General features: G+C 36.9%; 2 protein-coding genes and 1 long non-coding RNA gene across 12 annotated transcripts in view; 1 reads left to right on the top strand and 2 right to left on the bottom strand.

Annotated features, from left to right (window-relative positions):
- Positions 1-9,550, bottom strand: part of LOC113682736 (hypoxia-inducible factor 1-alpha) — a 16,047-nt gene extending 6,497 nt beyond the window's left edge. Inside the window, exons 1-2 of one of the 4 annotated variants that reach the window (XM_027199907.2) lie at positions 9,348-9,550; positions 1,129-1,359 (exon numbers count right to left, since the gene is read on the bottom strand). In XM_027199907.2, coding sequence (XP_027055708.2) covers positions 1,129-1,154 — 26 coding nt within the window. In that variant the 5' untranslated portion in view covers positions 1,155-1,359; positions 9,348-9,550. Of the gene's footprint in view, positions 1-1,128; positions 1,360-1,501; positions 1,568-3,670; positions 3,835-9,347 lie in introns of those variants that run through there. The other 3 variants (XM_027199906.2, XM_027199905.2, XM_027199903.2) reach the window with 3 other exon arrangements.
- LOC149034835 (uncharacterized) lies at positions 2,310-3,639 on the bottom strand. Its single transcript, XR_016183211.1, has 2 exons — positions 3,533-3,639; positions 2,310-2,427 (listed from the first exon to the last, which is right to left on the bottom strand). It is a non-coding gene; the product is annotated as an uncharacterized LOC149034835 (long non-coding RNA).
- Positions 3,542-24,352, top strand: LOC113682737 (kelch domain-containing protein 3). 7 transcript variants are annotated; one of them, XM_089194747.1, is made up of 14 exons: positions 4,747-4,865; positions 5,542-5,673; positions 7,534-7,631; positions 15,203-15,370; positions 16,107-16,222; positions 17,613-17,684; positions 18,143-18,218; positions 19,292-19,360; positions 19,503-19,571; positions 20,390-20,476; positions 20,682-20,790; positions 20,951-21,024; positions 21,705-21,783; positions 22,199-24,352. In XM_089194747.1, exons 4-14 carry the CDS (start codon positions 15,217-15,219, stop codon positions 22,254-22,256), a joined length of 963 nt encoding a protein of 320 aa, XP_089050873.1. In that variant the 5' UTR covers positions 4,747-4,865; positions 5,542-5,673; positions 7,534-7,631; positions 15,203-15,216; the 3' UTR covers positions 22,257-24,352. The 7 variants fall into 7 exon arrangements, with proteins under 7 accessions (XP_027055716.2, XP_027055712.2, XP_027055713.2 ...); XM_027199915.2 differs by lacking the exons at positions 4,747-4,865; positions 5,542-5,673 and adding an exon at positions 3,542-3,732; XM_027199912.2 differs by lacking the exons at positions 4,747-4,865; positions 5,542-5,673 and adding an exon at positions 3,678-3,809.

Genomic DNA, 24,352 nt, shown 5'->3' with positions numbered 1-24,352 from the left:
TAATCTCAGCAAGAATGGGCCAAGATTTTGAGCTTTGCCCAGCTACATTGAATCTATTTTCAGACAGGTTTTGACTCTGGATTTTAATCTGGCCTAAAACAGGACAATTTGATTTTACACAATTATAACAAACTTGCCTTTTGGTAGATCTTTCGAAATTGGTACCTCTAACAAAAGGTACTAGATTGTCAAACATCCTTCAAAAATATGGTAATTAAGTAACACTTGTAAGACATAAATAGCAGCTGGTATATGTAGAAGTGTTAGCATCACAGAAATAGCTCAGAAAAAGATTATTGTAGCAAGATAATGAAAATGGAAAACAACATTCGACCTCATGGACAGTTATCATGGTTTGTCGATAAACAACGGTGCAAATGTTCGCTTCACGAAGTCTACCTAATTCTGATGCAATTACCAAAGAAAAGGGGAAAAAACTCGATACAACCTTCCGAAACGCTCTTAAACGAACAATATTTGCACAGTAAACGTTTGCGAGCTAATAAATGCACATCAAACAAATAATTACGATGCAATCACCAATCAGACCACTGGTTGGGACAAACAAACATTAAAATTACCGAAGTCCACCTAAATTTGTGCACAGGTCGTTTAATAAACTTCATATCAAATTAGTATTTCCTCGATTTCATCGAAAATCGAAAGCACTTTGGTTTTTCACAAACAATTAGTGCACTATGTGAAAGTACAATCGCCTACGTGTTATTTAAGGCCTTGTTAAAGAAGCAATGGCGAGTTTTGAAGGAAACGATGGCGTGTTATATTTGCGTTACAGAAATCACTTTCGAACCACACAGGACGAGATAGTTGATTTAGTAATATCTCTTTCATGCCAGACATTACGCAGCAAAAAAAATGTACCAAAATTAGTTCGATTGCGTATTTGATACAAGCTAGGAAAACTTTTAGGTGTCATACTAATTGACGATCAATCTTCGAAGTGTCAGGCGCCTGGAGTGAATAATGACTTAAGATTTACTCACGAATGTGACAAAAATTATTATTTCTAAACAATTTAAATCCTTACTACTCCCTCGAGAGTCACAAATTGCAATGCGTGATAGCTAATTCTAATATAAAGACAAAGAAAGCGCAGACAAAACGAACCTATTTTTGACTGCCTTGCTAGCCATTCCTCTATGAACGGATGTTGTTGTCTTCGTCCGGTGATCTGTTGTCGATATATTTGCTTGCTCCAAAGGTTCCCACACAGTCTCGAATCTCTGCCAAGGATTGTGCAAGAATTCCTCTTTGCTTAAAGGTGATCCCGGGTTGAAAACTATCTTCGTAAATCTTTCTGTTGAATCCGTCCCCGCAGTAAGATACGGCGGAGGGTTTCTGCGAAATCGAGGCAAAATATTGGTTTACAATCTTCACCATTGCGAAATTATTACCCACTCTAATTTTCATCCGCAGCAAATAACAGAGCTGTAAAAAGAAATACGCTCTCAAAATAGCGAAAGAGTGATAAGACACTTACTAAATCGCTGTTGGTTTAGAGCTTTTGTGAATTTGTTCCGTTGAAGCCGGATTGTGCGATAGCGTGATGTGTTTGGATGAGAGACGTAGTAGCATTGCTGTCTTGAAAACTTGAAAACGTGCTTTGAATATATTTTAATAAATTACCATAGTAATACTATTGTATCCGGGTCAAAGTTGTTCTCACAAATTCCCTTTTGAAAGTCATTTATGGTATTTACTGTGGAAACGTGAAAGAAGCAAATTTATTCGACGTTTTATTATAAAAAGTACAAAGGAAATGCAAAAACATCTCAACGGCCCGGAACATCTTTCCTTTTACCTTTAAACTTTTAAGAGTTAATGGTTAGTTAAAGATTTCGGAAGCCTTTCATAGATTGTAAATAAGATTATGACGTCAGTTGACAGACCGTGTCTTTAGCCTGCTTGATACGTGAAAATGACGAGGTAATCTATTTTGCACTTTGCTGTTTTTTTGTCAAATTGATTTTGAAGTAACAATTACACGAATTGAGAGAATTTTCGCCAAATTCAACGGAGAATGCTATTTGAAATTTAAGTTATGAGCTTTGACCGCCCAATATCGTTTCAAAAGAGGGCAAAATAGGGTCCTTCAGCCCTTGCATATATTTTCGAGACCGAGCTAGATGCTTATCTCCACAGTGGTGGACCAATCAACGGGGCGCGTTTAGATTTATGACGTCAAATAATTTTTCGGTACTCTCGCCGAGGCCACTAGGGCGGGTATAAGAGGTAGAGACCGCCCAAACTTGATTTGACATGCTCCGAGGCCATAGAATTCCAACGCGTGCTTAATGATCCTTTTACTCCATGTTGAAAGCTGTTTACCAAGACGCTATGGAGACAATTTACATTGTTTGCCCGGTGTTGGGAGATGATGCCGAAAACATTATGCATGATATGTTTCTGAGGAAAGAAACAGAGATAGACCACGCAGTAAAATGAAAAATCTTGTTGCACGCCAATTATTCTTTTTTTTTTTCATTCATGTATCATATGTAAGGCGTAGTTGATTATCTCTGTAGCAACTGAGCTATTAATCTTCATTTCACAATTATTGTAATAATTTCTTATCGCTAATTCCGCAATCTTCCGAGGTCTTGCAACTTTCATGGGATTGACAAATGCTTTCTGGGAAAGGAATCGATAAGATTGGATGTTACTTTTCATTTTCAATTTCCGCACGTGACTAAATGTGGCTGTAATTTCCGCACGAGACAAAATGTGACTGTAATTTCCGCACGAGACAAAATGTGACTGTTTGCTACTCTCGCGTGGTGATTCTCACGTGCGCACGTGAGGTGTGTTTTTCGTAGCAAAAAAAGATGTGATATCCCTGAAAACAAGGTTAAAGACTGAAATTTGAGCTCGCTCTTGAAATAGGGCCAGGCCATGGTTGGAATTCCTCAATAAATACTGTGACAAGAGCTTAAAAGGACCCCAAGGAAACTTGCCAAATTGTCTTCTAATCTAATTTGTTACTAGTTCATATCATAGGTCATGATGTCTTTCCCCTCTAGCGTTCACAGTTTAAAAATTTTTATCTCACACACTTTTTATTTCACCATTAACTATTAGATCTATTAAGAGAAGCATTTGGTCACGAATATGAAATTATCGCTTAACTTTCATGTGTTTTGAAATAAATTTCTTAATGCGTATTATAGTAAACAGGAAATTTAATCCAGCGTCAAAAATAAACCATTTCGATTTGGCCTTCTCGCAAAGTTTCACTTAGCAGCTTGTGGTTTATATTTGCCAAAAAGGAGTAAGAGCAATTGCAAGGGTATTTGCCATCAGGTTGAAGAGGTTATTTACTGCAATTAACAATTCGTATTGTCTGAATGAAAATTATATGCGGGAAGCAATGTGGAATAACAAGTAACAAAGTTCAAAAGCCGTGATGTTTCTGGAAGGTTTTCCGATTTCTTTACAAAAGGTTTTTTTTTAAGGATTTTAGGCCTGAGCGAGCACAAATTGATATCGTCCTTTTTGACCAATAGAGACATACCTTCAAATCATTCAATCAGTGAACGAGAGCAAGAAATGTAAGTTAGTTCACAGTGAGGGAGCTCCTAGCCTAACCGCAGCCACGTTGCTGTTAATCTTTGATTTTTACCGGCTTTCAGAGCAATTCTTCAATACTAACCTAGTAAGAGGCTTGTATGCGTACCTTGAGCACAGAGGCATCCAACAACTGAATGGATCGCGGTTAGTACGTTAGCACTGGACCCAGTGATGCTGGTTCACAGTGTTAATCATAGTCAAACATCCTGTTTTGAAGCAAGGTGCATTATCTATATCGTATTATTTACGCCCTCACGTACTTAAGGCCGGGTGGAACTTAAAACATACTTTCTGTAATATTCTTTGCATAATTGCAGACTTGTGCCTGACCGCACGTTTTCTGATTGCAGTAATTGGCATGATTTATGCGTCGTTACCTTGACCTAGTGAACAAAACGGGGCACGAGATAAGGTCACAAGACAGAAGCTTTTTTCCATTTTTTTCCAGTTTCATCCGTCAGTTTATGAGTTGACGCTGTCTGAAATGTAGGAAATTTAGTCAAAAATATCGGTGATCACATCTAAAAATTCAAACCTCAAGTCGAAACAGTTTCATCAAATAAGAAATTGCAGGTGTCTTAATCCCCTTTAGCTTTTTCTACCTTTAAAAACTGCACCGTCATACTGCGTAAACAGTCTGTTCTATATGTATGGACCTAACGTACGTGATGTGCAGAAAAATACCTCCACGTCTGCACGAGAACTCAATGTGTATCTGATGTAAATAATTTCTCAGTAGCACTAAGCACTGTCAGTAATCAACTGCTTTTATATTTCAACTCAATCCGGATCTCCAAACTATATATTTGTGTCAATGCACAGCTTATGACACTAATGAGAGTTTTACAATACGTGTCTAAAACATCAGATAGAGTGGAAGACGATATTAAAAAAACAATTAGTTCCCAGGGTCTATCCAAGTTTCCAGTTGAAATTAAAGATGGTGGACACGTCACGTGACGTCGCGTGACTTTATGAAACTAACTCATCTCAAATCGGTTTGATGACAGTATCTGTTTGCCAGTGGTTGAGAGAAAAAATAATCTCTAAAGAGACTAGTGTCTCGGAGAAAAAGGATTTTAGCATTTATCAAAGCCTAATTTAGTAATATCTACATGCTACATGGTACCGACTAAAATTTTTCCCTTCTAAGAGGCTCTGGAAGAAACAAGAGAATCTGAAATAATCTGCAAATTGAATTCGACAAAATGCTTATCCTAATTTCTTCGTAAAAGTTGTGGCCACCATACCCTGTCCAAGAGCTAAACATCTATCAAGTATGAATTTTTAATTGATATTGATTATTTATTTCTTGATATCTCGGCTCTAATTAACATTGTAGAGTTAAGATTTAGACAGATATTTTCAAATAGTAATAGAATATCTGAGTTAATATATGCCTTAATGAAAGAACAGCGATTTTGTCCTGTATGATGAAAACTTTGAATTGACAGAATCTGTCTGTCATGGATATAAAAGCGGTAAAATTCAGATTACATTTTTAGCCATAGCTTTTGGGACCGTGTCCAATTCATGTTAAAATGCACAGCAAATCACTGTGCAACCCTTCGGTTGTAATTTGTTGCGAATCCACAAATCAAAAAGTATTGAGCAAGCCCTCGGTCAGCTTTAAAAATTGTGTTTTGAAAATGCAGCTTTTGGTGAACTGGCAAACGTAGGAGAAGTGATCTTTAAATCTAGATTTAGATCTTAGATCTTAGATCTAAATGTCAAAAAATATAAATAAATAACGAGGATATCAAATATTATATATAAAAGATTGTAAAATATAACAAAGGTATATGCAAAATAGAAAAAAATGATGCTAAGAAAAAATCTTAACAACTGATTTCTTAAAGGCAATGAGGCAATGAGCTATAGCACATATGCTATTGCCCAAACCGATCTATTTTTAAAATTTTTCTTTTTTTACATGTTTACTTCTTCTTCAAGCGTTGATGAATTTAAACCAACCAGGAATTCCAAAAGAAACAAATCCGATGAAATGTAAATGTATTCATAGCAAAGGCCTTTGTATTTCGTGGGTCCAATTCAAAGATTCTTCACCAAGATGGCAATCGAAAGGTAAAACCACTAGATTTTAACTACCGGCCGGAAACTAATATGAAATCCAGATGGCCTTCTTAATTTTTAGAGGAGGTAATGTAACTTTAAATTTTTGTAGCGGAAGGTATTCAATACGCCTAGGTCTTTAAAAAAAATTGCGAAAATGAGCAATTTTAGACTACCGTTTCTAAGATAATGAGACTGACTGCTTTGATTTGACAACATAGCCTTGGTTTATTTTATACCGTACGTTCTAAAGAACGGATCATTTGATCTATGATCGATTTTCCATGTAGGGTAGCTTACACGAATGGAGAAGACTCACTATGCCACAATCTCAGATGTTTGCAGTCTCAGTGGTCACTTGAAAATTACTGATAATAAATCAATGTGTCCCAACATGGCCTTAGTGATTGACTCCTGGTTGCAATAATTCAAACCTTTACGATGCAAGAAAAGAGATAGAGCTGACATCGCCATCCACGGGTTCAAACGAAGTCGATAAAATTGCAGGAGCAATTTGCTTCCAGAGAAATCGCGATTGAACTCTTAACTTGGACTTGACACAGGGTACAGCTTAAGAATGGTCAAATTAACTCAAAGAAAAAGAGGCGAACAGTTTAGGAACTTTAGTTTTCGAGAAATTTTATCAACTTATATTTCCTTCGGTTCTTTTAGAGTCGACACCTGCACATGTTGCGGTAGTATTTTGGACAGAGATGAAGTTATTTATTCAATATTTATGTTTTATTTCAGTATTTGGAACAATAAAACTAGAGTCTGATAAAGTAACCAATTCCTTAGCTCCATTTCATTCTTCATAGTCAAAAGATGAAACAAAGATAACATTTCTCGGGAGGCCTTAATTGAGCGAGTTTAGATTCAACTCTCTTTCTCGTGCGTAATTATTTTGTAATTTTGCTGATTAATGTTCACTTTAATTTCTCGATTTGGTTCGGAGCACATTTTCAAGATCAGTTGAGTGTCCCCCGAAGGCAAAACGTAAATATCCGCTTGAAAACTTATGGGTACGTGACCGTTTGTGTTTTGGAGGAGCAAAGTCTCTATCGAGGCAAATGTGTTCGTGTTGATTTCCTAGAGTAAACAACACGTGGGTCTCTGGCACTTATTAGTCTTCTTTTCGTATACGTAGATGAAGTCTGAAGTGGTACTTTACTGCGGACCATGTCTGAAAAAAATCCGGCACCTGAAAACCGGCAATAAAGTGAAAATAGGTTCTTTTAATTTCGTGCTTTGGAGAACTTTGTTGGTTATTCATAGAAATCCATTTGTTGTCACAGCAACCCTTACAGACAGGAGACAGCACAGTGAACGTTGAATCTAAAAGATTTTAAATGTCGAGCGGTCATCTTCTAATTTTACAAGTATTCATTTTGCAGGCGTAATCATGTTCGATGTCATTGTTCCAAGATAATTTCATCATGGAGGAGTGGTTCGTTTTTGAGACCGAACGTTTTATAAATCAGAAACAGTTTTCACTCAAAATTCTTATATATTCTATGCAGAGGTTAGCAGAACTAATGAAGCATTTAAAGGTTAAAATTCCCTTATTTTTATTTTTTGATTAATATTTTAAAGGCCTGTTTTCGACGCCATAATGCTGTTATGCAGACTTTGTATATTATGCCACCTTTTTGCATGTCTTTCACCGAATTATTCTTGATTCAGCAAATTTGGTTGCAATGAACGCAACAAAAAATTTGAACAGCTGGGCTCTGTCTCTCTCTTAAAATAGTCAAGTTTTTTGGTGTTTCTTGTTATGAAAGCAACACTTGTAAAACGATAAGTGAAAGCAGAATCTTTGTTCTTGCGTTTTGGCTTATGAATTCATTTCTTTTCTCTTCGATTTTCCAACAGCCAGGAGGTGAACAGCTGGGACAGGAAGACGTTAATGTGCATATATGAATAGCAAAGAAGCCATTTTCAGCACGAATCGTCAAGAGTTTATTTGAAAGGTAAATGTGCTGTCCAGCTGAAAGAATTTGCTGCGTCATTTTTTGATCGGAAGTCAGGTTAATGAAAATCTCATAAGGAATATTTTTTTATGTGGGCTGATTTCCAAAAAGACGGCGTTTCATTCATTGGTACCAAAGATATAGGAGACTGTTAAGCTGTAGATAAAAACAAGACAGAGTGATAAGCATTTCCGTTAAAATCAATTTTGCAAAAGCGCGCCATCTCGGCCCCATGGAGCAAAAGGATCCATTACTGTCATTATAATTTAATAAAAACGCCGGGATCTCAATTTTTTTTAAAAAATTATATACAAGAGATTTGTAATCTCTTGTTTTACGTAAATATATCCTTAGTTGTTACCGCGGGATGTTTTTCGTTCACCTCTGGCGGCTTAGAGCAGTTGTAAGTTTATCTCGATGTTTTTAATACAATTCCGGTTTTATTTGTGGGGCTTTTTCCAATTTCTGAGTTTCCCAGAATCTCAGTAATTGTGCTGAGACTAAGTAAAACACTTACAACGGATTTGACCATAAAGTTACAACGCAGAAATCAGGTTTATTTTTCCGAACTGATCATGAGCCTTTCGATGAAAATTGCATGTGCTAATCACGCACAAGTTCTGATAAGGGAGCATTGACCTGGAAAGAAATTTCTTTAAGTGAAATTTGTGCCCTATCATGCAGCAATAGCAAGGAGAGAGAGCAAGATAAAAATTGTATTTTGAAATATAAGAGCGTACGAAGTTCTCAACAACAGCAAGCAAATCCTTATCATAGATTAGACAATTTTCAGAGATACCGAAATCCTTCTGTTTAAAATTTGTTTCACCGTTACGTGAAAACTTTGATTAATGATATAAATAATAAAGAATTTCAACTTTTCAATGGGACTTGCAATCAAATTAAATTTCACTGAATTATTCTGACGGCAACCTCTGTTCTTTTTCGCTACGGGCCATAAATTATGGAACGTGATTGATGAATGCAACCCTTTCAGTCATGAAGGTAAGCAAGAGGTGTCAAATTGTTGATTTCAATCTCAACGAAAATATCCTCTACTGGCAAACGAACCGCATAAGGTTAATTACAAATAAGCGCTGCTTTGAATAATGTAAATGCAGTTGATGTTTTTGAAATTATTTTCACACGCACACCGTACCTCTTGAATTGCTATACCAGGCCGGCGCTGGCCCTAAACATTATTTTAATAGGAAAACCATTACATATAGTTCTGTGGAAAGTTCGCCTTCTTGTCGACTGAAGGAGTAAAAGTAATTATGTAAATCTGTTTGGTTTGAATGGAAACAACATCTTGTCTGGTGCCACACAGATTTAAGACTTGAATAAAAACTCAGCCACAAATCTTATATTTCCCTTGCCTTTTCATTGAATTCAACAATGGTGCCTAGTATGGCGTGTCACGATTTTGTAAATTTGTCGTTACGAAATAAGAGAACGTGTTATTAAGATTGACATTTTTTAAAGCGTATCGCCTACATGTGTTGGGTTTATATTACACGAGGAGAGAAATCAATCGCCGAGGCAAAAGGCAAAAGCGAACTGTTCTTCAGTCAAAATAATTGTGTAAGCGAGAGAAGGTTTGTTGTTCTAATTAAATCAGTTCACGACACAAAGCGAGGAATTTTCAAAATACATGTAAAAAATGGTTGAGTTTCTTGCAACTTAAATTGGAAAGCAAAAAAAATTTATACTCACTATCGTCCTTTAAGAATCAGTAGCTTGTTCATCAAAACTTCAGTACCAAGAAATTAGTTTCCCTTCAGATTCGAGTTCCAAGAATTTGCGATTCTTTTCACCGCCGTTAAAGGAATGCTACCGAAGCAGAATTGAATTGCTCGAATGCAACCTTCTTGCTGTAATCGCCAACTTGAAAAATCCGCGAGGCCCTGGGTCTGCCAATCAATATTTCTTGGAAACTACCTTTTATAGATATTATTAACATCTTGCCCTCAGAAGTGATTGACATATAGCTTCTCCCTACAACACCCCTACATTATCCAGCAAAAAGGTAATGAGAATACTCAAACTTATCAGGTAAAAGTTGTAATCGTGAACCAACACCAAATTCTGGTAAAAAATTTGCATGGGAATATTTAGCAGCTGGAGGGGAGAATTAACAATCAGATCTTGAGGGTGAAAGGATTAAAACTCGTTGCTACGAAAAATTCTTTATTGATCTGAGAATTATTTTTGGAAATTCTCCTCTAAACAGCTGGAATTTGACAACAAAATAATTTGATTTCCTTGAATACTTTGGAGACATCTTGAATTACGCTAAATGTTTAGAAACCGGCTTAAATCTCGAGCTCCTTCCTTTTTGATTAAAAACATCGAAGAAAATGATTCTAAACGCGTGCAGTTGTACAAGTGCTCAGTTCTTTCATTATATTTTTTAGTCAATGAAAGAACTGCGGATGTTTTCCGAAAACTTAAATGTATCTTTTTGTAAATTGCTCGCATTTATGTATGATATTGTTTCTCAATCTCGACCATCTATTCATTTAACAATTGTTCACCAAAGTGGAGGTAAATAGGTAAATATCCACCACCTTCACTGACACCAAGATGAATAATAGTTTTATTATGTACCATTCAGTAACCAAAAAAATAAGTTTGTTTCTGACAATGTACCGGGAAATTAGTCGGAAATTAAACTCTTGACGCAAGGTTTTATCTCTTCGACTGCGCGCTAGGGAATAATACTTGCCAATAATTTCCGAACTAACTAATCAGCGCGCGTGAAAAGCATAATTTACCTGTGTTGTATATATTAATATCAAATATACACGTTTTCCGTACAAAATTTACCGCAGCTGATACGCGTGAAATACTGTGAAGTGGTTAGAAATTATCCAAAGGCGAATCTTACTTTTCAGTTTTAAGATGACAACTGAAACACCCAAAATTGTGGTTTGCTAAGACGTCGAAAAAAATGATAATAATTACAACAATGAACGATAAAAAGAAAACAAATCAAGAATGTTACATCGTAATTGTACAATACTTAGGTTTTAAATATTCCAAGGCACTCTGCTTTACCAACCTTAAATCTAGAATGAAAGAGAATAAAGAGTGGAAATTAATTACCTGGTTAAAAAAATACAAATATTCAGACGTTGCCACATATTGTACACTAGATAAAAAAAGGATGTTTTCAAGCCAGATTTATGCACTAGTCAGTGGAAAGCCCCGCAACCCCATACCCGGGGAATAGCGGGGCATTAGACCAGGCGTCCCAACTAAATGAAGCAAATTCCCCGCTATGCGGGGCAATTTCTTATGTCAAAACCTCATTTTTGTACTCCGCCCCCGGGGCAATACTTGAAAAATCCCAAATACACAACGTTGACCAAAATTAATTTATTTCAAGAATTGTGCCTCAAATTTAACTCTTACAAAAACTTTTTCAATGTCTTCATAAAATAGATGAAACAATCATGGCTTCCTCTACTCCTCTTGGTAATACATAGTTCTGTAAAAACAAATACAGTTATTTAAAACAACAAATAAAAAAACGCCCATTGGCTCGGTTTGCACAGTTGCAACGGAAATGAAAACAAGTGCCAAAAGACAAAAGGTCAACGCTCTAAATAAATCGCTAATCAAGCATGACGAGGGCATAAACAATACCCAACTTTTTCTAATTTCACTACAAGACATGATAATATTTAGAAATTGAACACAGAATTTAATCGATGGCCCATTACAAGCATGAAAAGAATGGATTTTAAATCGTACATACCTTCTTGTTGGCGGCCGCCATTTTGAGATCTACGCTTTCCCAGTGTTCTTTGCAGGCCTATTCAAAAGCGAAATCCCCGCCAAAGCCCCGCTAGCCCCGCTAACGGTCCCCGGTCGCTGTTATTTGTGTCTAATGTTGTCGAACACCCCGCACACTGGGGCGAAGATGACCACTAAAAACCGCTAAAATCCCCCGCTAATGACCCGCATTCCCCGGGTATGGGGGTGCGGGGCTTTCCACTGACTAGTGCATTAGTCTGAACCATTCTCTGTCAAAGCAGACGAGCGAAAATCCGAGGGAGTTTGGGAAGGATTTCGTCTCCCGCGATTTTTCCCGCGCTTACCCTCGCCGCCTTTTCGCCCGTCCCTTTAAATTGAGCGTTTAAAACAGTTTAACTTGCCTCGTTTAATTTGGCTAAAAACTGATAATATTCGGATTAGATCATAGTCGGGGACAGAAGCTTGTTCCGTTTTCAATCCATCAGACAGATATCATTTTACTGTAAGATAACACCAATCCCAGATAAGAGGAAGAAAAAAAAATTACTGCTAATGATATCAAGTGTTTTCTTTGCATCTCAGAATAACTGCCATGTTTTTGCAAATTATGTGGTTACCTTGCGTAATTTGATTTCTGACTCAGTATTAGAGTAGAAAATTTTTCGTTTTTCACACTGTAGCGTCTCTTTTTTTTCCGTGTCGTTCGCAGAGGTTTTGTGAGCTGAAGATAAAATATGAACCTTGGACCTTGTCCTTCACGCACAAAGCACGTGATTTGGCATAATTCGATGGGCGACAGTCCGAGTTTATTGCACGGGATATAAACATCTGCTTAAGCTTATTTAAGATAAGATAGGAACGAATTGGCCGTATTCTGTTCCAAGCCACTGATCTATGTTGACATTCTTTCACTGTAATGTTGTTGTCTAGAGGAGTTACCATTTTTCAAATTATCGACCTTTAGTTGTATTCGTAGTTTCGGAATCAGTGCTCAAGCCTCTTTTGTCTGTTAATTTGCTTTTTGTTGGGGATCTGGTCACAAGACTTCGTTATGTTATCCTTTTCACATGTCGGCAAAACCTTTCGTGACAATGTCACGTCTATCTTCTAAAGTAAAGAAAATTTATGGTACATTCTACTGGATTGAAATCTTCAATAGGCTTAGTAAAGATTGGTCGGCCTGATTTGAAAACGAGGATTTCGGATCACTAGCATTTATAGCACGCCGCACCCAAGAAAGAGATAAATAAAGCACCTCAACTTTAACGCCCCTTAATTGTCCATTTTAGCAGGAAAAACGAGCGTTAGTTTTCCGTTTTGGATTTTAATTCCTCATCGTTTCTCAAAAAGAAAGAAAGCTGCTGGCAGCCTCGCTTTCCGCGGTTTGCAAGTTAAAAACATTCTTTCATGAGTAAAAGAGAGAAGAGATTAAGAAGAACGTAAATAACGAACTTGGCTTCTATCCAGATATCTTCTTTACCTCACATTTAATAACGCATGTTTGAAGAAAAAATAATATTGATTGTATTTACAAGTGAGTGACGTATTCACAATTCAGATAAGTGTTCCTTGATCAAAGGAACAGAGCTATTAGCAAGTTGAAGATAAAGAAAAAAAACGAATTTTAATGTTATTGGTCTGCTTCCTTTCTTGAGAGCTCCGTTCACCGTATCATATGTCGAAAAAACCATTTTACAAGAGATTATGTTATATTTTACCATCCTGGGTGGCGAGAAATTTCATATTACACCATTGATTCCAGCTGTTTTGCCTTATCTAAAAAAAATAACAAAGACACTATGCTTTTGTCTTACACAACAGATACGTTCTCACCAGATGTTTCCGCTGACCAGCATCTCATCTAATATTCTCGAATGACAAAATTTTCTGCAGCCCATTTGCTGGCAACAAACAGTTGTACTTTGCTTTCAATCTGAAGTGATTCTAGCTTGTTCCTTTTTTAAACGTTTTTAGAAGTAGTTAGAGGATTAGTGTAGTTCAGCCATGGCTATAAGATGGACTCAGGAGGTCGAAGGAGGCCCACGTCGTGTAAATCATGCAGCAGTATCCATTCGAAATCGGTTCATATTTAGTTTTGGTGGTTATTGTACGGGCGAGGAATACAACCAAATTGTTAATATAGACGTGCATGTTTTTGATACAGGTAAGTTTGTTGAATTTGAGGTTAACATTGCACGGCTTTGGTTCATTGTGGAGTTCAGCGCGTGAAAAATCGAGATTCGAACGTGCGTGCTTTTCGAAGATACAAAACTTGTCACAAGCAGGTATTTTTTTTTAAAAAAAACCTACCGGAAATGCATTGTTAGCAATCTTTCTGCGTGGCTAATATTAGAAATTTTCGTTTTGCTGCTGAGGTGAATTCGTTTATCATTCTCGCATATGAAATCGTGCATTGATTCAAAAATAAGTTGTGTCCTTTAAACTTTTAACGTTTGAAAAGCAATTGAGTTCGACAGCAGAGCCAAGTTGTTTACGTGCGCATTTTAATTTACAGCATTCGCCATGAATTAATAATATGGCCACAAGTTTGTGGCTTGAATGTTGTTATTTTTGTGCTAAAAATATGATGTTCCTTCGTCGGAATGAACGTGCAAAGGACAGAAGATCGCTTACTCTACTCAAGCGCAGAAAACAAGCTCTATACATCTGAGTATAGTATTCAGTTAGGGACGTTAAATATTTTATCGTTGCGAATTTGCAGCAGAGTTAGCTTGGGCTCCCTTCATGAAGCATCGAGGACCAATACTACAATTACATGATAATTTTCTCAACCGAAAGCTGTTCTTAATATTATTACTAAGTTAATTGTGAGTATTTGGCACCGAGATTTGATTTTGATTACAGACTTCGCACCAATAATGAAAATAAATTATTGTGGATAAATTTGGGTTTTGACATCCTTCTCCTTACAAATTTGCCATGACCATACATGAATATTTTCATTTTTTTGTACTCTTGGGTGGGGAGAGCCACAAGAATACAGTGTAATGATACCAGTCAGGATTCAAATCAGGTCTAATTGTAATCAGCTGAGAGTGATGACACTGTGTACTTCCTTGTTACCTCTATTCCCTGAGTCCTATTTCTGAAAAACCTTGGTAACATAACTGGCCCAAAGGCATATTTTAAAATCTAAATTTAAAGAAGAGAGAAGCAGGTTATGGAACCCTGATAAGCCCATTTTGTTTCTTTAGCTGATAGTTATATTTAATACATGTAATTTTCAAAACTTTTGAAAATCCCATTTTGAATGAAACTGCACAGCATGAAAGGTCGTTAATTATGTTCTTGGGACATTCAAAAAACAAACCCGAGGGCTTGATTTAACATATTTCAAGGTTGAGTTTGTTGTCAGGTTTTGTCCATGCTGATGTTTTTTTGCTTAATGTTCACCAGTTGTCCTTCTTTCATATGGCTAACAACCCAATTTCAGTCTTGAGACATTGGGTGTATAACTTCTCTGTGGTTGTCATTGCTGATTCTAATTTGATTTAACTAAGTTTTGTGTGACAAAATATTGTGTAGTGATCATTCCAAGAGGGTAGCAAAGAGGGAAAAGGGAGGAGGGTCCTGATTTTAGATAAATCCATGCATCATGTTTATAGAAGAAAACTCTCTCTTTTTGTACAAGGTTTTTAGAGAAATCTTGAGGTTTTCACAAAATGAAAGAAAAAAGTTCAGGGCTCAATACCTCCCTGTTCTAAATTGTATTGAAATTGTAAAGAGAATTTAAGTATTGATCATTCTTGAGAGTAGAAGCACTGATAGACTGGTCATGTTCCTTGCAGTTCAGTGCCGATGGATGAAGCCTCCTCCAGTATCTTGTGAATGTAAAGGATGTGTTCCATACATGAGATATGGTCACAGTGCATCAGCCATGGGTGATCTGGTTTACATATTTGGCGGGAGAAATGACACTCATGGGGCCTGTAACATACTGTACTGCTTTGACACAAGTGAGATGAGTTATTTGGTACTCTGATTATGTAAATACCACAGATTCTACTCCATGTTATGGAATACACAGATATTTAATATTTAACCAAATTATTCTGTATATAAAGGGGGTAAGTTTCTAAACAAACTGTGGTGCTGTGTCAGTGAGAGAGTATAGCAGGTAATTTAGTGTTGACAGCTGAGTTGAAAACGTAAATTGGCCATTGTAAAGGGTAAAAGAGCTGACACTTCGAGCATTAGTCCTTCGTCAGAGCGATCACCTTAGATGCGATTAAACTGAAAGCAAGTAAAGAGAAATATCTAACCTCAAAATAGAACCATGAAACGGAACAAAATAAAATGAACTTGCAATCTGTGGCATATCCATGTCAACAAAACTCTTAGACAAGAAGTAACCTGGAGAAATTTTCAAATCAGTAAAGCAATCCTTCTATTTTTTGAATCTTCAAGAAATCCAAGTAGTTCTAAGCAGTAGTAAGGTGCACTGCTGGCTACTGCCTGAAAGGAGAATTTATTCAACAATCAAGAGCATCTTTAGTTGGTGATCATTTCTGCTATTCTCTTTAACCATAATGTTGGATTCATGGGTGATATTGCAGAGAGAAATTAGATACTAGGCCCTCTTGGGGGTCTTGGGGTTAAGCAACAACTGTTGTAATGTTTTATGAGCAATCTTAAGATAGCATAGGACAGGAAGCCACTAAGTGGTATATATGTTTTGTCTTTTTTTTCTAGGGAGTTTAACATGGTCCAAACCTGAAGTAAATGGAAAGCCCCCAGCTGCCCGTGATGGCCACTCAGCTTGCGTTATTGAATCTAGAATTTATATCTTTGGTGGATATGAAGAGGAGGTAAAACCAACAAATTCTTGATTGAAGATTTAGATATATGAAAATTCACATATTTGCACTGCGGTGGAAAGATGAAATTAGAAGATCCTCGCAGCTAAGAACACTACTGAAACTAGTAGTTGTAAGTAGTACCTGAAAAAAATTTCAGGCCCGTACGGGATTTGAACCCATGACCTCTGCGATACCGGTGCAGCGCTCTACCAATTGAGCTAACAAGCCAACTGAGAGCTGGTCAATGAATTGGGTACAAACGCAGTGCAAATATGTGAATTTTCATATATCTAAATCTTCATTCACTCGGATGTTTATTTGTACCCAATTCATTGACCAGCTCCCAGTTGGATTTTGTTTTCCAGTAATAAAAGACCAGTGTTTACCCTTTAAGACTGTTATTGTTCAAACATACCAGTAACGGTATATTACATTACGAGTAAAAAGATTTTTATCTTTGAGTGTTGTTTCACTCATCATTAATGGTCACCCCTCAAGTTGGACCTTTTGTGTAATTAAACATTTCCATAACTAAGTATAAGCAATGTAGACAAACTACATTCTAGTTCAGCAATGCATGAAAACCTGAAATTAAAACAATTTGGATAATAGGAAAGCTTTTTGATTTTTCATTTTCTAAGTTAGAAACCAAAAACAATGTGAAATGTTATCAGCAATGATGTAATTTCTTTACTGAAAGTTGCAATCCAAATGTTTTTGTATTCATGAAACTTATTTAGGGGGTTGAAATTAATTGTACACTTTGTACCAGTTTATCCGAGATTTGCCTTATTGACAAGCAAACATACATGTATTAGTTGGCATGGTAGATGTTTTTTAATAATTCAGAAAGTATCATGCTAACCTTTCCTGTTAAGTGCATTTCTTGTACAGTTAATGTTTTGAGAAAGCAATGATGTATGCAGTATTAAAATTGCTCAGATACAACTACTAGTTTCAGTAGTGTTCTTAGCTGCGAGGATCTTCTAAATTCTTGATTGTTATTTAAACATGCAAAATCTCATTATAATATTCAAGCATACATTATCTAACGAAGGGGACAAACTCGAACTTATCATCTTGATCTGAAATCAAATTCTCATAGCTGATTTGTAAGGAAATGTGAAGTAGCTAAAAGGGAGACTTGACAATCAGATCTTGGGAGTTAAAGGCCAAGATAAACCTTTCTTCCCAAGAATTACATATCAACTCTCCTTACTGTCTGCTATGCATTTCTCACAAGTATTATCTATATGCTGTCCCATCAGTGCTTGAATAAGGTCACTGATAGCCTATTATGTTTTAGACTTCTGGACAGGTATAATTTTGAAGGAATTTTTACACCTTGAAGCATAGTTGCATTGTAAATGCCTTGCTTTATTTCCTGATTAATTTTTAGGGAGAGTGCTTTTCAAATTCAATTGAATATCTGGATACACAAACATTAACATGGCACCAACCAAGAGTAACGGTAAGGTTTTAACCCTTATACTCCACCAGTATGCATATTCTCCATACTGTTCTCTATACATTTCCTAAGGGGCAGACAAGGAGAATTTGTTTAATAATCAAGAGCCCCTTTAGTTGGTGATCATTTCTTTTATTCTCATGACCTTAATGTTTGATTAAGGGGTGATATGTGTGGAGAAATTAGAAGCTGGTCACTCTTAGGGATCAAAGGGGTTAAGGGGTGTAAATGTAGCTTACTCTGTAACCCTCCTGGTTGCAAAATTCTGTGGCCACTTTACATTGTGTTTGCCCTGAAAATTCTGCGTTTAATGTTTCTACAAGTTGGTTTACAACTTTATGGCTCCTTTGCCAACCAACTCCCAAGAATTTGCCTGATATCACAATAACCCTAGACAAAGCAATTAATATATTTGTCAAATGATGGTGGTTTTCTTGTGATGTTTGTGTTGTTGACTGCAGGGTGAACCAGCCAAGTGGAGAGACTTCCACTCAGCAACAGCTGTTGGTACAAACATGTACATCTTTGGAGGCAGAGGTAAGATTGATCACTGACAAATCTAGGCAGGAAGATCAAATATTTCCCTGCACTGGAACAGGAGGATGAAGTTGGTTAGGGATGCCCCTTATTTCTGGAATGATTGAAAAAAAAAAAAAAAAAAAAGCCAGGGAGTTCCTTATATTGTAGTCATTGGCATGAAGGGTTAAGTGGGAGGGAAGGTAATCCTTCACCACCCAACAACTGTTCAGCTTCCCCTGGAGCATAGGCTATTGAAGATTTCTCCTTCTCCACCCCAACCTGTTTTGTGCAAGCTTTTCATGTGTGATCCAGGTGTAGCCCCAATTCTTCATATCAGCCTGATTGTCCTGCCGCCAGGTAGTTTTTGGGTGTCTTCTCTTTCCCATTAAGGCTTCAGTGGACCTTGTAGAAAATTGGGAAAAATCTTTTAAGTCATGTGAGGTAAGAGATTATAAACTTTCAGTTTGTTTGCCTTGGGAAATCCCATTTCAAGGCTAGATTAGTAACACTGTCACACTTTGTCAAAAAAACCAAAACCAATTAATTAAAACTACCAATCATAACAAAGCAAAAATTAAACATGATCCTCAACCAATGAGAACTGAAAGCAAAAACAGGCAGCCTGCTTGAAGCAGGGGAAAATGCAAGTGACCAAGTTTGGGTTGGTTTAGTTTCATATTTGATTGGCTGAGATGTTGGTGCAAGTTTTAGACCAGTCACAGAACAAGGAAAGTAATGCCAAGGTAGTCATGGATTACTTTTGATGCTCAATCAAAAACTGCTCAAATAGAAACTGTTGAAAAGATAGAAAAGTGTAACCTTAGAAACGAACATATTGAATATTAATTGTGTAGTGAGAAGAGTTATTTCTCGAGCGTATTTACATTGTATTTAGGACATATATGACCTTAGTTATATTCGATTCAATGTGCTAAATCTCTTCTGATTCAATGAAGTATTGTGAGTAGCAAGACCATGGAAAATAAAAAAGTTGCATTTGAGTGCCTTGTAAAGGATATTAGTTTTTTTCTGGTGTTTCATGCGACCAGAAACTAAATCAACAATTAATTTGTTTTGCTGTTTTCTTGTAGGAGATAGACTTGGGCAATACCATTCTGGACAGGAAGTTTACTCCAGCTCAGTTAGAGTATTTGATACAGGTTTGTATTACATGAGAATTTATCGCATTTCTGCAGTTATTGTTTAATACAAGAATGCTGCTTTTACAAATAAACTGACCCTTGCATTGTTCATCATACTTTTGTGATTAATTCCACCTGAAAATTGATGCATGTTTTGCAGTTAAAAACTGTTGGTTCAAATTAAATACATCTGGAAATGTACCCATTGGAAGACGGAGTCACTCTGCAGGTTAGTCACTGTTTACTAAATGAACATATTGACATAGCCGGGCAATTTGGTAGTCTAATTCAACTGTGTGAGTATGCTTGAGCTTTACATTTCCTTTGTGCACTCTGATGTGGTGGGTAACTCATAGCAGAGAGGATTTCTCTTTCTGCAAGATTAACCCATTAACTCCCAGAAATGATAAACATGTAAGTTCTCCCTATATTATTCATACATTATCTAGCAAACAGGTGATGAGAGGACTAAAACTAATCAGGTAGAAGTTATCATCTTGATCAAATGCTAAATTCTTTTAACCAAGTTACAAGGAAATTTGTAGCAGCCAGAGGGTAGAGTTAACAATCAGATCTTGGGAGTTTAACTGTGGGAGTGAAAATGGCATTCGACAACAGGTTCATGTTTCAGTCCATGTTCATCAAGATTTAAAGCAGATGAGAAGTGTTCAGAGCTCTGATGAAACTAAAGTTGTTTTCAGCTGCATCTTGAGCATTTCTTACACATTTCTAGTGCTCCCCAAACTTGCTATGTGTCTTATATCTTGTGCACGCAGACTGATGTAAAAAACATTTGTTTATACATCTACCATAAATAATTTGTTGATAGAATTAAGGTGAAAAGTTTCAAGTGTCTTCCTTTCATCTTTGTTTTCAACTCTGCAAGTAAAATTTTTTTAACAATTTTAGCAACTTGATCAAGGCAACCAATGTAATAATGCTACTGATTTTTTCATTACATGGTCCGATTGGACAAATCCATATACATTTGATAGTGACATGCTCTCCAGTTAAGTAATTAACTTTTCACTTGTAATTTCTTCACAGTTGCTTATGGCAAACATGTCTACGTTTTTGGTGGTTACAATGGGATTGAAAAGAAACATTATGGAGAAGTGTTTAGTTTAGACACAGGTACAAAAAGTTTGCACAAGTCATTCTGTTTTATATTGTTTTGGGGCTACTTTTTTTGAGTCATGCACTGCCCTGACCAGGGTATGTTATTACAACTGTACACAGCCTGAGAACATCCAGAGAGTTGTTGATTTTCTTTTTGAGAATTGCAACTTAATTGCCACAGTTTATTTTACAACTGACCAACAATTTGCATTCCTTTTAGATACCAATGTTTGGACAAAACTGGACATTTCAGGACATGGGCCGTGTCCAAGAAGGAGACACTGCTGTTGTCTGATAGGAACCAGGTTGATGATCTTTGGTGGAACAAGGTATTTACATTATTAAGTAGCCCACTGTTGGTGAAGCAAAAGGGAACTGAACCAAAATGTTTATACATGAATTAACTACAGATTTCAAACTTACAGCAGAAGTAGCAGTTTCATTCATAAAAACTGACTTAGTGTTTTTTTTTTTTTTTTTAATTTGTAGCCCTGCTGCAGGAGAACCTGCTGATGATGAATACCACCTCCAGGATCATTCTGATCTGTACATCTTAGATCTTGGTAAGTACACACTGCAGAGTAATTTCTATCTTCTCCTTTCCAAAGTGCACAGGGAAGGAACTTCAAACTACACCGAGAATGTACTTCAAAATGTATAGGGACGGTGCTCCAAAGTGCACAGGGTCGGTAAAACAAAGTGCACAGGGTCGGTACTCCAAAGTGCACAGGGTCGGTACTCCAAAGTGCACAGGGTCGGTACTCCAAAGTGCGCAGGGTCGGTACTCCAAAGTGCGCAGGGACAGTACTCCAAAGTGCACAGGGTCGGTAATCTAGATTCTATGGGTTGGTAGCCCGGAGTGCACGGGAAAAGTGATGCAGATTGCACAGGGAGGGTTAGGCAGAGTGCACAAGGAAGGTAATCTCGAGAAGGCAGGTACAGATGTTTATCTTGAGTGCACAGGAAGGGAAACCACGAGCGTACAGGGAGTGTAATACTGAGGACACGAGAAGGGTAATTCTGAACGCACAGTTAAATAGTAATGAGCAAACTGTCCTGTTTATCTCAAAGAAGGGTAATCCCTCAGGAGCAATTTCCTAACTCAGAGTTTGGTGTATCTTGCTCACTTGTGGAATAACACAACCAAACCGCGTCTTAAGATTTTTCAAAATTTCGCTGCGATAGGTAGCATCGTTTAAATTGAGTCATAGACCGTAATGAGTGACTGTCCTTAACTCCACAGAGCCGTCACTTCGAACATTATGCAAACTGGCTGTTATTCAGTACAAACTGGACCAAACACCTCTCCCTAAAGTACTCAAGTAAGAGCAACGTATATACATGATTTCATTGAGACATAGTTTTGCGTATAATTCTTAGACTGTAGTTCATGAGATAAAATGAGTTTACCGTGCCGTTAATAAGGCGGGAAAATGAGTCTTTTGTTCCCTTTCCGACACGTAAAGCGAACTTGTTTCGTGCGATCGAAGTAGGTGAGATCATTGGTGTCTTACCAACTGAGTTGATAAATTTTAAATTGACCAGCGTAAAGAGTTACTAAAGCTGACATTTCGAGCGTTAGACTTTCTCCAGAGCAAAGGAGTAGGTGACTTAAGGTAAGAAGCGGAAAAGACGTGAAAGCAAGTATCTATATTGGTCGGTTGCATTCACCTCGATATTTCCAGCGATAAAATTTTTGGTCAAAATGTGTGTAATTTGTGGTTTTCCTAACTTCAGAACGGAGCTAAGTATCATGGAAGCCGGCAGAAGTTCTGTGCGATCCTCACAAGGATAGCAAAGTTCAAGACGTGCTTGCTGATCATGGCTTCCATTGCACGTTCACGTGGGCTACGCGTGCATAATGGTCCACGTGTGTCACATGGAGGAATTCTAACGTAACCACCTCCTCGAGTACATCATTGATAAGGCGTGAATATAAACCTAGGCATATCTATCCTCTGCTGGTTTGGAAAAATTTTTAAAGAGATTTTTAGATAAGCATACACCTTATACAGCAATCAACTTTGGCATAAAGATTTAGATATATGAAAATTCACATATTTGCACTGCGGTGGAAAGATGAAATTAGAAGATCCTCGCAGCTAAGAACACTACTGAAACTAGTAGTTGTAAGTAGGACCTGAAAAAAATTCCAGGCCCGTACGGGATTTGAACCCATGACCTCTGCGATACCGGTGCAGCGCTCTACCAATTGAGCTAACAAGCCAACTGAGAGCTGGTCAATGAATTGGGTACAAATAAACATCCGAGTGAATGAAGATTTAGATATATGAAAATTCACATATTTGCACTGCGGTGGAAAGATGAAATTAGAAGATCCTCGCAGCTAAGAACACTACTGAAACTAGTAGTTGTAAGTAGGACCTGAAAAAAATTTCAGGCCCGTACGGGATTTAAACCCATGACCTCTGCGATACCGGTGCAGCGCTCTACCAATTGAGCTAACAAGCCAACTGAGAGCTGGTCAATGAATTGGGTACAAATAAACATCCGAGTGAATGAAGATTTAGATATATGAAAATTCACATATTTGCACTGCGGTGGAAAGATGAAATTAGAAGATCCTCGCAGCTAAGAACACTACTGAAACTAGTAGTTGTAAGTAGGACCTGAAAAAAATTTCAGGCCCGTACGGGATTTGAACCCATGACCTCTGCGATACCGGTGCAGCGCTCTACCAATTGAGCTAACAAGCCAACTGAGAGCTGGTCAATGAATTGGGTACAAACGCAGTGCAAATATGTGAATTTTCATATATCTAAATCTTCATTCACTCGGATGTTTATTTGTACCCAATTCATTGACCAGCTCTCAGGTGTCACTAAGGTGTCGTGGTGTGTACTGCTTCCGCTTACAACCCAGCAAAGTAATTTAGCTAACACATTAAGACAAATATAATCTACTCCCGCGTTTCATTGCCTTTTCTTGGCTAATTTATAGCAAGTTTCAACACAGCAGCTATCATTGATAATATCGCTGAAGTGTAACTCGTGGCTGTGCCATTTCTTTGAAGTGACGCCATTTTGATGACGTCAGTAATGACCGCTTAATGTATTATTTCATCATATCCAACATGGCGACATTTGGTCGTATGAAAGCACTTTCTCTAACCAAAAAAATTTGTAGGTAGTAAAAATATAATTTTTTTAATCTGGGGCATTTTAAGTTTCATAAGTAGCTATGTAAAACGTAAGGACATAGTATTTGACCGATATAGGGGATAATTCTTTTTTTTATTTTTGGTTTAATTCACCGTCAAGTAGGCTAAAATTTTTATTGGAATGAAATAGGGTTCGTACAATGAGAACTTGGTTAAGAGAACAGCTTTTTGTATAAATTATTTCCAAATAACTTATGTACTGTATGTAATACTGTTATACAGTTATATCACAAATTGGAGTGTGTCCAAATTGAAACAATTGCTTGCAGTTACGGAAGAAAAAATTTTACTTTTATACGCTACTGCGTGCTTTAATTTAGAAGTGCATTGTAATATAATTATCTTAAAGAGACGATGGGGGATTTATTTGGTGGGTCAGTGGAATTTCTTTTTAAAAAAATTAAATTTATAATGCTTTGTTAATATGTAAATTTTTGGTTTACTCGTTTTTCAACTAAGTTATTACAGCATGTGGTAAATTTATTAATTTTTAATTTTTTTTTCATATATCGCTAAGTTGCATATTTCTTTAAGAAGAAAAGAATCATCTGTTGAGTGTGTAAGATATCAGATTTTTACACGGGCATAATTGTAGAACTTTCCGCGTTTTAGTTTCATTTTTCAATGTTTTAATTGTATTTTTATCAGTGACTATTACTGACCTGTATTGACAATTGAATTTAGCAGTAAATTACCCATTACATCGATTA

The sequence above is a fragment of the Pocillopora damicornis genome, chromosome 14 (assembly GCF_964200805.1).
Source record: "Pocillopora damicornis chromosome 14, jaPocDami1.2, whole genome shotgun sequence".
NCBI lineage: Eukaryota > Metazoa > Cnidaria > Anthozoa > Scleractinia > Pocilloporidae > Pocillopora > Pocillopora damicornis.
This window is presented reverse-complemented; position numbering and strand designations above follow the sequence as displayed.

Excerpts from the sequence above, each read along its gene's own strand:
- LOC113682737 (XM_027199908.2), top strand. The coding sequence starts at position 13,398 with ATGGCTATAAGATGGACTCAGGAGGTCGAAGGAGGCCCACGTCGTGTA. Across the intron at positions 15,371-16,106 it reads ACTGTACTGCTTTGACACAA|GGAGTTTAACATGGTCCAAA; the intron begins GTGAGATGAGTT and ends TTTTTTTTCTAG. Across the intron at positions 18,219-19,291 it reads GTACATCTTTGGAGGCAGAG|GAGATAGACTTGGGCAATAC; the intron begins GTAAGATTGATC and ends GTTTTCTTGTAG.